The 14,195-nt window shown below is 42.1% G+C and overlaps 1 protein-coding gene across 1 annotated transcript in view; it reads left to right on the top strand.

The window, feature by feature from the left end:
* The window catches only part of SH2D7 (SH2 domain containing 7), a 45,958-nt gene extending 37,117 nt beyond the window's left edge, over window positions 1–8,841 (top strand). The window contains exon 8 of the mRNA XM_030190390.1: window positions 8,464–8,841. Coding sequence (XP_030046250.1) covers window positions 8,464–8,511 — 48 coding nt within the window. The 3' untranslated portion in view covers window positions 8,512–8,841. The remainder of the gene's footprint in view (window positions 1–8,463) is intronic.
* The last annotated feature ends 5,354 nt before the right edge of the window (window positions 8,842–14,195 follow it).

The raw sequence follows: 14,195 nt of genomic DNA, 5'->3' as shown, positions 1-14,195 counted from the left end.
GGCTCCTACAGTGTACCCTTTAGGTGCTTAATTGGAGGCACCCAGTTATACAATTGTTCCTTACGGGACCACTACCACCAGGCGACCGCAGGATGAGGTTACACTTGACGGGATCTTGAAAGAAGCAAAGCTAAGTGCTTTTCCTGCTGTGTGATTCAAGTTTTAGAGGCAGAAATGTCATAAACTTCATTTTGACATGAAAAAAAAATAGAGGTTTATGGCCAATGACTGGTCTTAGTCATAAGTGCTGTGAATTCTGGAAATTAAATTGAGGCGTGTCATGTCAAGTGTAAACTCATTCTATAGCAATAACCTTTGACTGCTGAGGGCTTTTTTCCCTCCTTTTAACATTAAAATGACAATACAAAAATTTAAAAAGTTGTTTTTATGAGACATTTTTGATAAGTCAAATATTTTTATCAACGAGTTATTTTGGGCTGGTGGATGGTTTTCCACTATTTGGAGTGGCTCAGTTGAGCTATTATTGAGGAAATTAGTTCTTTATTAATTTTGACCTTTCTCTATGCCATTCAGTCTTACACGCCCATTTTGTCATAGATTTCCACCATACTTTCTCTTCTAAATTAATCCTTAATTGAATTCAGTGGCTCCTTTCGGACTCAATATGAAAGTAGAATGGATGATGCTGATTTAAACCTAGGAAAACTGTGACTAGATGATCTCATAAGTCAGGTGACAGCTAACGTAAGATTTTTAAAAAGTAAGTAGGATGCCGGCGTCATTTTGATTGCTAAGATTGTTGGTCAGAATAACAACAGCAGCTATATAAGTATGTCTATAGAAGTACTAATTGAGGTGTAGGTTGAATGGTTTTTATTATAACATTGTAATGGGATGTTTTTTTGTAGGGGCAATCCTTGAAACAGCATTTGTGAAATGTGAGTCATATAAGAGAGAAGTCTTCTGGCTGACAAACTGCAAATTTACAGATGGTTATATAAAATCTAACATCTAAAGAAGTAACTCTAACTTAAAAAGTTTATATAAGAAATAAATGTAAGGATTAATTTAGAAGAGAAAATATGGTGTAAGACTGACTGGCATAGAGAAAGGTCAGCCCTTAATAGTCACCACTGAGGTCCACCTAAACTAATATTAAGCATTCTGGAATCACTGTGGCATCACTATGGGTTGAATGTTCCTGATAAATAAGTACATAGTTCATTATAAAGATGTAATCCATAGGCGGTCGGTGGCCCAATTGTTTGGGGAGGCTAAAGGGGGTTGGGTTAGGGCGGGGTGGAGCCAGGGGCAGAGCTTAAATCCATAATTGTCTGATAACACACAGAAAAAAAAATAAAAATAAGTCACAATTAATACCTTTTATTAAATTTAGATATTAGATATGTATCATATGTCAAAGAATAAAGTGGTTGCTCAAAGCATATTCTAAGCACAATCGCTCAACTGCAAAACACTATGCACAACTTTGTGCAAAAACACACTCAGAACCTTACTGTACCATAAATATTACACTGGGCAGAACCTAATACACCAATATACCACCCATACGGAAAATGCAGACCGTCAACAATATGAAACAAGGGATCATAATATCACAATTCTCATGTAGAGCCACAAAACACCCTAATTAATGTGGGATAAAATGCCATAAATAAGTAAATAAATATAAACTTTTAATGTTGAGCACCTGATTCTCAAAGTGGACATATTCCAAACACTATAATGAAAATAAAATGATCTTTTCTACCTTTGTTTGGTGACTTTTTCTGATCATGCTGGCCCAGTATGATTCTGCTGCTATCTGTTCTCAGTGCAGGTCAGGAAGTCATCCTCCTTAAATATCTCCCTGGCAACCCAGGACACCTCCAGCCACCCCCCCCCCCCCCCCCCCCCGCTCTCCCAGCAGTAAGGTAAACAAACCATAAACCAATTTCTACAACTGGACAAGGCTAGAGGGCTTTCACTGCAGCTCCTGCTGTGAGGATGGAGGTAAATCAACAATTTAAACCCCTCAGAGCACAGCAGGGGAGGCTTAGCCTGTCCAAGCCTCTTATACCGGGTGCCTATGGTGTAATCTATGTATATACTACATACAAAATCTGCCCATGTGCACACCTACAGGTAAACTATATGCCGTGAACTTTGCTGCTAGAGATAATTTATGCATGGAAATGACTAGCCTACCCGATGCTAAAGTCTAAAGAGAATCCACGAGCGTGGAGAACACAATAGATCCCATGAAGCGTCAAATGTAAACAAAAAGGTGGGAATATGAGCCAGGCAGTCCAATAACTGGACCCAAAATGAAGTTTAAAATAAACAGTATTTATTAATTTTCAAGCAAATAATAATGAAACAATTTCCACATTAAAAATGACTCGACACAACATTGTGTTTCGGCCAGATGGCCTACATCAGGAGTCTTGATGCTGATGACAGCAGTAAGAATATAATCATCAGGTGATGTAATAAAGGATTATTCAACAAACGGTCTTTTTTAAGACCATTTTTAATAGCCTGGTCTGCACATTTCTTATCTGTGATTTGAAAATCCTTTATTACGTCACCTGATGATTATATTCTTACTGCTGTCATCAGCATCAAGACTCCTGATGTAGGCCATCTGGCCGAAACACAACGTTGTGTCGAGTCATTTTTAATGTGGAAATTGTTTCATTATTATTTGCTTGAAAATTAATAAATACTGTTTATTTTAAACTTCATTTTGGGTCCAGTTATTGGACTGCCTGGCTCATATTCTCACCTTTTTGTTTACACAATGACTAGCCTACCACCATTTATGTGCTTTCCTGCTGCTAAAAACTAGGCAGCTTTGTATAGATCACTACCATAGTGCAGAGATCAGAGGGCTGTACCTATTTTGGTCTCTATGGATATGTAAATGGAGGAGGGGGGAGAGGATCTGGATTTAACTCATGCCTTTTCTGTAGGAGCTCAAGATGAATTGTGTGCAAGTTCAGTGTAAAGTATTTAATTTATTTATTTATTTGTAGCATTTGTATCCCACATTTTCCCACCAATTTGCAGGCTCAATGTGGCTTACATTTGCCGTAATGACGATTGCCATTTCCGGTTAACAGAATTACAAATAGTATTGCATTGAGGTGCGTACATACATGGTAAAGAATAATACATTATGGTATTGCATATAGGTTCCTGAGTAATAGATTAGATTATAACATATGTTATGTCATCAATTATAGAGAGATCGTTATCGACATAAGGATTAGAGTGGTTAGGCATTAAGGTGCGTACATACATGGTAAAGAAGAATGCGTTATGGTATTGCATATAAGTTCCTGAGTAATAGATTGGATTGTAACCTATGCTAGGTCATCAATTATAGAGGAATCATTTTCGACATTAGGAATTAAAGTGTTAGTGCTTGTTCATTAATAGCAATGAGGTTATTCGGTCAAGTGATAAGAGTTTGGTTCTGTCTAGTTCATGATCACTCTTATTATTTAGTAATTAGGCTGGTTGTTTATGGTATGCCTTCTTGAACAGGTCAGTTTTCAGTAGCCTTCAGAAGATAGCTAGGTCTTGCGTTGTTTTTATGGCCTTCGGTAGTGCGTTCCATAGTTGCGTGCAAATGTATGAGAAACTGGTTGCGTATGTGGACTTGTATTTTAGACCTTTGCAGTTGGGGTAGTGGAGATTGAGGAATGTACATGCTCATCTTTTTGTGTTCCTGGTAGGTAGGTCTATAAGGTCTGACATATAGGTCGGGGCTTCCCCGTGTATAATTTTGTGGACCAGGGTGCAAACTTTGAACGCAATTCGTTCTTTTAATGGAAGCCAATGTAGTTTTTCTCTTAGGGGTTTGGCGCTTTCGTATTTCACTTTCCCAAATATGAGTCTGGCTGCTGTGTTTTGAGCGGTTTGAAGTTTCTTGATTTGTTCTTTGCATCCGGCGTAAATGGCATTACAGTAGTCTAGGTGGCTTAGCACCATTGATTGTACCAGGCTGCGGAATATGTCCCTTAGGAAGAAAGGTTTGATCCTTTTAAGTTTCCACATTGAGTGGAACATTTTCTTTGCTGTATTTTTCACACACAATAAATTACATATTGATAGATATTCAACATGTCCAGACCTATTTCACAAGTAAATATTCAAAGCCTGGTGGATGAGCTCCACTGGTGGTAATTAAAACAGGGGTTTCTGATTTTTTCTCCACTGTCACGTGTCTACTCACCCAAGACATCCTAATGTAGAAAGCAAGTCACTTAACCCTCCATTGTCCCTGAATAAGTACCTGAATATATGTAAACTGCTTTGAATGTAGTTGCAAAAACCTTAGAAAGGCGGTATATCAAGTCCCATTTCCCTTTCCCTTTCTTCCTGCCTGCTGTTAGCTATGCCTTCATCACGTGTCTTGCTTCAGTTGAATCTCTAATAGCGTACATTGCTCTAACTGAGTCTCTGAAAATGTATCTTCTCTAGTCCTCATACCTACTTTAACCTAAGAGCGTCTACTCTTCTCTACACTTGGATAGGTCTCTCAGTCTCCCATGTGGATTCCTGGGTATCTTCCTTCTTTGGCTGTTCTGGTGCTTCTGATCCTGTTTCTCTTGCTCTAACTTGTGCTTGTTTTCTGACCATGTTCCTATCTGCCCATTTTGTTTCAGTTCTGCTGTATGGCTCTAGCCTCTTTTCACTATCTGGCAACTGGCATTTACGCTTACTCTGTGAGGAAGACCTCAGGCTTCAGCTTTAAGTCCTGGCAATCTCTGAGTTCCAGAAGGTTCAATCTGAAGGAAAAGGAGGCTGCTATAGCTGAACATGTGCAACCTAGGCCCAAGATCCCTGGTGTTCTTGCAGTGCTGCTGTCTTGTCATGACACCAAAAGGAAACAAACATAGCAATCCTTTTACAAAGGCGTGCTAGTGTTTTTAGTACATGCATTAAATATGCATGCGCTAAACGCTAGAGACACCCATATATTCCTATGGGTATCTCTAGCGTTTAGCGTGAGCTAATCATTAACATGTGCTAAAAACACTAGCGCGCTTTTGTAAAATGACCCCTTAGTGATTGGGATGAGTCTTACTTTCAAATCTTTTGTCAAGAAACAATTGATTTCATATTAGTTAAAATGATCAAAATGTCTCTGTAGAGGGTAGTGGAATAACTTTTATAAAATATTTTCTGCCTATAAAGCTTGTTTCGCATGTGTAAACAGCCTTTGATAAAATTGCAAGACAGTATATGTGTGGTGACAAGACAGTCAAGCTTATTTTCGAAAGAGAAGGACGCCCATCTTTTGATACATATCGGGAGATGGGCGTCTTTCTCCCAGGGTCGCCCAAATCGGCATAATTGAAAGCCAATTTTTGGCGTCCTCAATTGCTTTCCGTCGCGGGGATGACCAAAGTTCCTGGGGGTGTGACGGAAGCATAGCAAAGGTGGACTGGGGCGTGCTTAACACATGGGCGTCCTGGGCCGATAATGGAAAAAAGAAGGGCGTCCCTGATGAGCACTTGGCCAACTTTACTTGGTCCATTTTTTCTTGCGACCAAGCTTCAAAAAGATGCCTGAACTGACCAGATGACCACCGCAGGGAATCGGGGATGACCTCCTCTTACTCCCCCAGTGGTCACTAACCCCCCCCCCCCCCCCACCCAAAAACCAACTTTAAAATATCTTTTGCCAGCCTCAAATGTCATACCCAGCTCCCTGACAGCAGTATGTAGGTCTCTGGAGCAGTTTTAGTGGGTACAGTGCACTTCAGGCCGGCGGACCCAGGCCCATCCCCCCTTACCTGTTACGCTTGTGGTGGTAAATGTGAGCCCTTCAAAACCCACCAGAAACCCACTGTACCCACATGTAGGTGCCCCCCTTCACCCCTTAGGGCTCTGGTAGTGTTGTACAGTTGTGGGGAGTGGGTTTTGGGGGGCTTAGCACCCAAGGTAAGGGAGCTATGCACCTGGGAGCAATTTCCACTGCAGTGCTCCCTAGGGTGCCCGGTTGGTGTCCTGGCATGTGAGCGGGGCCAGTGCACTACGAATGCTGGCTCCTCCCAAGACCAAATGGCTTGCATTTGGTCATTTCTGAGATGGGCGTCCTCGGTTTCCATTATCGCTGAAAACCCGGGATGATCATCTCTAAGGACGACCTAAATGTGGAGATTTTGGCATCCCCGACTGTATTATCGCAATGAAAGATGGACGCCCATCTTGTTTCGATAATACGGGTTTCCCCGCCCCTTCACGAGGACGTCCTGCGAGGACACCCTCATGGAAACTTGGGCGCCCCATTTGATTATGCCCCTCATTGTGTACTTATACATGGGACTAGACTCTCTATATGTGGTGTCTGAAAAACTGGCGCCGAAATAATGATTCCGCCTATACGTATTCTGTAAACTGCACCTACATTTAGGCACGATTTATGGAATTTATGGACGTCCATCTTGTTTTGAAAATACGGGTTTCCCCACCCCTGGATTTCGCCATTTTGCAAGGACTTCCAAATCGCAACTTGGAAGTCCCTTTCGAAAATGCCCCTCCACGTCACCCATAGGAACATATGGGTAACTAGCATTTAGCATGTGCTAAAAATGCTAGTGCGGCTTAGTAAACAGGACCCTAAAATTGTCCATTGTACCTAAAGATTGGAAAGTGGCCAACATAATGCCAATTTTTAAAAAGGGTTCTACGCACTTTGAGCCTGCAAAGAGGTGGGATAAGGTGGGATACAAATGCAACAAATAAATAAATAAAAAATAAATAAATAAATAAAGTGGTGATCCAGGAAACTACAGAGAGCCAAACCTAATGCTAATGCTGGGCAAAAGGGTAGAAACTATTATCAAGAACAAAATTACTGAACACATACACATGATTTAATGGGACAGTGTCAGCATGGGTTGAACCAAGGGAAGTCTTGCCTCACCAAGTTGCTACATTTTTGTAAGGCATGAATAAACATGTGCATAAAGGTGAGACGGTTGATGTAGTGTGTCATAAGCTTTCTGAAAATCTTGATAAAGTCCCTTATGTGAGATTCCTTAGAAAATTTAAAAGCCATGGGATAGGAGACAATGTTCTGTTGTGGATTAAGAACTGGTGAAAAGATAGAAATCAGAGTATGGTTAAATGGCCAATTCTCTCAGTGGAGGAAGGTGAATAATGGCGTGCCACAAGGATTTGTTCTGGGTATGATGTTTTTTAAATATATATAAATGATCTGGAAATAGGAACAGTGAGGCTGGTGACACACAACTATTCAAAGTTGTTAAATTGCACGTGGAGTGCGAGAAATTGCAGGAGGAACTTGGGAAGCTGGAAGACTGGGCATCCAAATGGCAGTTGTCTATATGAAATTTCAAGTAAAAAGTGATACGTACTGGCAAGAGAAACCCACATTATAGCTACATGATCCTAAGTTCCACATTAGGAGTCACCACTGAGGAAAAAGATATAGACGTCATTGCAAATAGTATGTTTGTCTTCTCAGTGTGCCGTGGTGGCCCCAAAAAAGCCAACAGGAATTATTAGGGGTATGTGGACAGTGCCTCTGAATATCCCACTCGGTAGCACTTCGCTGGATGGAAGGTGCTATTATGCAGATAAACACTTTTACATATTATTTATCTAATAGGATTTATTTACCACCTTTTTGAAGGAATTCACTCAATGCGGTGTACAGCAAAGCCATGATCATAACTGATATGGTGTTTAATCTGCTGGTTGGGGCCCCATTCATGGCTGGCAGTAGAACGTAGGGTAGGCCCCAGTGAAAAGAGCATGCTGGAGGGGACTTCCTCCCCCTCTACACACACATGCAACTCAAAACAGAGAAAAATTTATATGCAACCTCTCAGAGGAGCTCCACTGCCCCTGCTACTCTAACAAGAGACACTTGCCTTGTGTTTCATTCCAGTTCCTCCACTGACATACATAAGAAATCGCACACGCAAATTTGGGCACATGTCTAATTTGTGCACACAAGGGTCCTTTTACAAAGGTGCTCTGAAAAGTGGCTTGCGGTAGTGTAGGTGCGGGTTTTGGGCGCGCGCCAATCCATTTTTCAGCGCGCCTGTAAAAAAGGCCTCTTTTTTCCCTCGAAAATGGATGTGCGGCAAAATCAAAATTGCCGGCCGTCCATTTTGGGTCTCTGACCTTACCGCCAGCCATAGATCTAGCAGTAAACAATTTGGGCGGTAAGGACCTACGTGCGTCAGATGTCACTTGGCACGCATCTGCTATGCGCACCAGAAAATAAAAATTATTTTTCATACGTGCGTATCGGACACACGCCAAAAATGAAATTACCACAAGAGTCATGTGGTAGTTGGGCGGTAAGTCGATTCTGGCACGCGTTGGGCGTGCATAGATGCTTACATGGTTTAGTAAAAGGGGTCCACAATTTAATTAACCTCCTATTTTTTTGAAGTACAACATCTAATTTTGTACCATTTTTAATTTAAGATTTCTGTTTCTTTTATTGCAGAATGACAAACGAAGAAGATTCTTTTTTCCTGACCGAAAGAATAAATAAGGAAAATGTGGAGTTTTGTATATTATATACATTTAATTGTATATGCCTTGTGGATCACATGAAGAAATGTTCTTAGAGAATCTCAAATGCTGTATAAAAGGTGGGAAGAGAGATGATTGAGTTAGAGAAATTACTTTATAGTCAGAAAGGAAAGGCTCGTTGATATGCTGCAAGGATTTCTGAGCAAAGCTCTTGTTCATTCTTTGGATAGTGAATTGATAGGTACATTAGTTCTGTCTAATTGCAAGCAACCAAGCAAAAAAAAGGACTGAACCAGTGCACAGTAATGTACTCACTCTAAATTAAAGAAATGTTTGAACCTCTGTTCAGTAGGGCAAAGTACTGAACCTTCAGTACATAGCTTGTTATGTCTAGGGTTGCTTGCCTTCTGTCGGCATAGGAGTTCATCCATCTTTTATTAAAATAAAAATAAAGGGAAAAAAAGACTACAGCACAGATAACCTTTGAAGTGACTTTTCTGGGCTTCATCTAAACTTTATGAAAGGTTATGTTAGGCTTTGCAGCTGATCATATGCAGCCATATCGGGGTCAATTCACACTTGATGGGTTTGACCTGCTGATTATTTATTGTCATAGGGATAATTTAACTGAAAAGCTGTTTGGAAAGTAAATATAGTCTATAAAACAACACAGAGAGGGTTCGAAGCACAGAGCACAATCCAAAACACAAAAAGTTCCAAGAGCCTTCAAAAATGAGACAGGTCCTTTATTTCACAGCGTAGATTGACCTGTCCTGTTTTTTAAGGCTCTTGGCACTTTTTGTGCTTTGGAAAGTAAAGATAACAGGTTCTGCAGCTCCCCAGTATTTGACTATATTTTACTTCCACTCCTGCCCAGAGATGGCTGTACATCTTCTATACATTATGGGGGTCAATATTCTATGAGACTTATTTGGATAAGAATGGCCCCCTACCTGCATAAGTCCGGCTGATCAAGTCCATAATCAGATTTTCAGCAGCACTGTATGATCTTGCTGCTGAGTAGCTGGTCAGGCTTCCTCAGCACTATCTGGGTACAGCTGGTGCGGTCCAGGGGCGGAGCTTGGGCAACTGGGTCTTAGACGGTTAGCAGTAATATTCAACCCACTAACCAGGTAATCGCTGGGGATTTACACCAGGTTTCTATTGGTGTAAATCATCACACCTTAATGTAGTTGCAGTTCCTGGTGCTAAATGCTGTTCTATAAACCACATCTAATTTTCAACACTGTTTATGGAATAGTGCTAAGCACCATTTATAGAATCTAGTCCTTTGTGCCTAACTTTGGACATGAACATTTATGCCTGCCAAAGGCTGGTATAAATGCTGGCACCCAACTGATAGCAAATGCAGGTATTCTATAACATCGTGCCTAATTTCTGGGAACATCCCTGACTCTCCCATTGCCATGCCCCCTTTTGAGTTGCATGCTATTAAATTTATGTCGCATGTTATAGAATGGGGCATACAGCATATCTGCATGCAACTCATAGTCAATGCCAATTAATTGCATGCTGATGCCAATAATTAACAGTATTTAATTGACTAATTAGTTTATGCACAGAATCTGAGTGTTGACCTTATAGTATTCTATAAGCCACATGTGAGTCCTGCCAATGTTGCACCCAGTCTCCACCTGTGTGTATGCCCACCTGTAAAATATGCATTATAAGATGCATGTATATTTACAGAAACTGAAAAATATAGGCAGATAAAGACCATGAGGCATATTTTCAAAGCACTTAGCCTTCCAAAGTTCCATAGGTTTCTATGGAACTTTGGAAGGCTAAGTGCTTTGAAAATATGCCTATGGCCTATCCAGTCTGCCCATCCATGCCATCAGCTCTCCCTATCACTCCCTTAGAGATGCTATGTACTTGTTTCAAGAGCTCTTGAATTCAGATACTGTTTTTGTCTCCATTGGCAGGCCATTCCATGAATTCATCACCCTTTCCATGATGAAGTATTTCCTCGATAGACTCAGAAGTAACCTGAGGAAATGCTTCTTCATGGAAAGGGTGATGAATTCATGAAACGGAAGATTGGAGGGTGGCCAATGTAATGCCGATTTTTAAAAAAGGTTCCAGAGGAGATCTGGGAAATTATAGACCGGTGAGTCTGACGTCGGTGCTGGGCAAAATGGTAGAGACTATTATTAAGAACAAAATTACAGAGCATATTCAAAAGCATGGATTAATGAGACAAAGCCAACATGGATTTAGTGAAGGGAAATCTTGCCTCAACAATCTACTACATTTCTTTGAAGGGGTGAACAAACATGTGGATAAAGGTGAGCCGGTTGATATTGTGTATCTGGATTTTCAGAAGATGTTTGACAAAGTACCTCATGAAAGACTCTGGAGGAAATTGGAGAGTCATGGGATAGGAGGTAGTGTTGTATTGTGGATTAAAAACTGGTTAAAAGATAGAAAACAGAGAGTAGGGTTAAATGGTCAGTAATCTCAATGGAGAAGGGTAGTTAGTGGGGTTCCCCAGGGGTCTGTGCTGGGACCGCTGCTTTTTAACATATTTATAAATGACCTAGAGATGGGGGTAACAAGTGAGGTAATTACATTTTCTGACGACACAAAGTTATTAAAAGTAGTTCAATTGCGGGAGGGCCTTATGAGGCAGGGAGACTGGGTGAGGATTTTTTGAAAGAAACGTCCAAGTTGCGATTTGGACTTCCTTGCAAAACGGCGAAATCCAGGAGTGGGGAAACCTGTATTTTTGAAACAAGATGGACGTCCATCTTTCATTTCGAAAATACCATCAGAGACGTCCAAATCCTTAAATTTGGACGTCTCTAGTTTTGGACATCCCTAGACATGGACGTTTCTGACTTTTGGCGATCTTCAAAACCAAAAAGGTCCATGTCATAAATGTCCAAATGCAAGCCATTTGGGCGTGGGAGGAGCCAGCATTTGTACTGCACTGGTCCCCCTGACATGCCAGGACAGCAACCGGGCACCCTAGGGGGCACTGCAGTGGACTTCATTAAATGCTCCCAGGAACATAGCTCCCTTACCTTGTGTGGTGAGCCCCCCAAACCCTACTACTCACAACTGTACACCATCACCATAGCCCTTACGGGTGAAGGGGGGTACCTATATATAGGTACAGTGGGTTTGTGGTGAGTTTTGGAGAGCTCGCTGTTTCCTCCAGAAATGTAACAGGTAGGGGGGGTATGGACCTAGGTCTGCCTGTCTGAAGTGCACGGCAGTACCCACTAAAACTGCTCCTGGGACCTGCATGTGCTGTCATGCACCTGAGTATGACATCTGAGGCTGGCATAGAGGCTGGAACGACATATTTTTAAAGATGATTTTTGAGGGTGGGAGGGGGTTACTGACCACTGGGGTAGTAACGGGAGGTCATCCCCGATTCTCTCTGGTGGTCATGTTGTCATTTCGGGCACCTTTTTGTGCCTTATTCGTAATAAAAACACGTCCGGGTAAAAACGTCCAAGTGTTCGTCAGGGACATCCTTGTTTTTTTCGATTATGGGTTAAAGACCTCCAAGTGTTAGGCACGCCCAAGTCCTGCCTTTGCTACGTCTCCGATATGCTCTCTTGAACTTTGGATGTCCTTGTGACGGACTGTAGCTGGAGATGTCCAAAATCGGGTTTCAATTATACCGATTTGGACGTCCCTGGGAGAAGGACCTCTATCTTCCGATTTATGTCGACAGATGGACATGCTTCACTTTTGAAAATGAGCCCATGGGCGTCTAAATGGCAGATGATGTTTAATGTGAGCAAGTGCAAAGTGATGCATAAGGGAAAGAGGAACCCGAATTATAGCTACGTCATGCGAGGTTCCACATTATGATCACCGATCAAGAAAGGTGTCGTTGTTGATGATACGTTGAAACCTTCTGCTCAGTGTGCTGCAACGGTTAAGAAAGCAAATAGAATGTTAGGTATTATTAGGAAAGGAATGGAAAACAAAAATGAGGACATTATAATGCCTTTGTATCGCTCCATGGTGTGACCGCACCTCGAATATTGTGTTCAATTCTGGCCGCCGCATCTCAAAAAAGATATAATGGAATTGGTGCAGAGAAGGGCGACAAAAATGATAAAGGGGATGGGATGACTTCCCTATGAGGAAAGGCTAATGCGGCTGGGGCTCTTCAGCTTGGAGAAAAGACGGCTGAGGGGAGATATGATAGAGGTCAATAAAATAATGAGTGGAATGGAACTGGTAGACGTGAAGCGTCTGTTTATGCTTTCCAAAAATACTAGGACTAGGAGGCATGCAATGAAGCTACAAAGTAGTACATTTAAAACTAATCGGAGAAAATGTTTCTTCACTCAACGTGTAATTCAACTCTGGAATTCGTTGCCAGAAAATGTGGTGAAGGCGGTTAGCTTAGCAGAGTTTTAAAAAGGTTTGGACGGCTTCCTAAAGGAAAAGTCCATAGACCATTATTAAATTGGACTTGGGGAAAATATTTCTGGGATATGCAGCATAAAATGATTTGTACTTTTTTTGGGATCTTGCCAGGTATTTGTGACCTGGATTGGCCACTGTTGGAAACAGGATGCTAGGCTTGATGAACCTTTGGTCTGTCCCAGTATGGCAATAATTATGTACTTATGTACTTATATCTAAAAGAAATACAAACAGACAATCATAGCTTAATAAATCATTTAAAAATGTTTGACACCACTTACAAGAAATTAAAAACATTAAAAATGGGGAGTGGTCAAAAAAACCTATAATCATACATAATATGCTAACACTGCATCACAATATGTAAGCTTATCTCTATTAAGTACTATTGAATCAGAGCAATAGTGTAGAATAAAATTATAGAAGACATCAGGAATACTTTTTAAATGGATGTCTTCTAGTGCCAAACTTTCCCTGAGTGCTAGTCTGAATAAGGCACCACCAAAATAGTGCACCATAAATGCTGTAGGTAAGTCCAGGAAAACAATTAACACGTTCATTGACAGTGATATGCTAACTGTCTGCACCCCCCCCCCCCCCCCCAGCAGTAGACACCCTTCACTTCTTCCTCCCCCCCCCCCCCGTATGGTTCCAATTGCTCCTCAGACCTCTTGAATCCACATCTCCCCAATTCCCCACCCTGGTTCATCTTGTCAAAGTAGTCCAGGAACATCAGGGAGTTTGCAGTAATGTGGGGAGTCTGCTTATTGCTCCCAGTATGTACAACATCTGCTATAATGCTTGTTTTCATACCCAGGGCCGCCAAGGTGGGGGGGGGGGGGGGGCAAAATTACCCAGACTTGGGCCTCCAAGGGGGCCTGGTGCTGGGGTCGCTCTCTCTCTCCTGCTCCTGATGAGACCCAGATGATCATGTCCCGACAGGAGCAGGAGAGAGAAATCTCCAGTGCTGGGCCTCCCTTGGAGGCTGGGGAGGACCTGGAGGAACAGACAAAGCAGGCTGCTCTTCTTCATAGTCTGCCACATGGCCTTCCCCTGTGGCTGCTTTTCCCCTCAGGCCGCGCATGCCCGACCTGAGAGAAAAAGCAGCCGCAGGGGAAGGCCGTGCAGCATAAGGAAGAAGAGCAGCACTGGAGAACGAACTCTTCTGCTGGCAGGGCCTTGGGATCCCCAACAGCCAAGGTACCTAACAGTTACGGCAGGCGGGCAGCAACAGCGATTGGGGAGGGTGGGGCAGCGGATCCTGGGAGATGCCTGGCGGCGGTGATG

The sequence above is a fragment of the Microcaecilia unicolor genome, chromosome 1 (genome assembly GCF_901765095.1).
Source record: "Microcaecilia unicolor chromosome 1, aMicUni1.1, whole genome shotgun sequence".
NCBI lineage: Eukaryota > Metazoa > Chordata > Amphibia > Gymnophiona > Siphonopidae > Microcaecilia > Microcaecilia unicolor.
The sequence above is the reverse complement of the archived record's forward strand: the minus strand, read 5'-3'. Positions and strand labels throughout refer to the sequence as shown.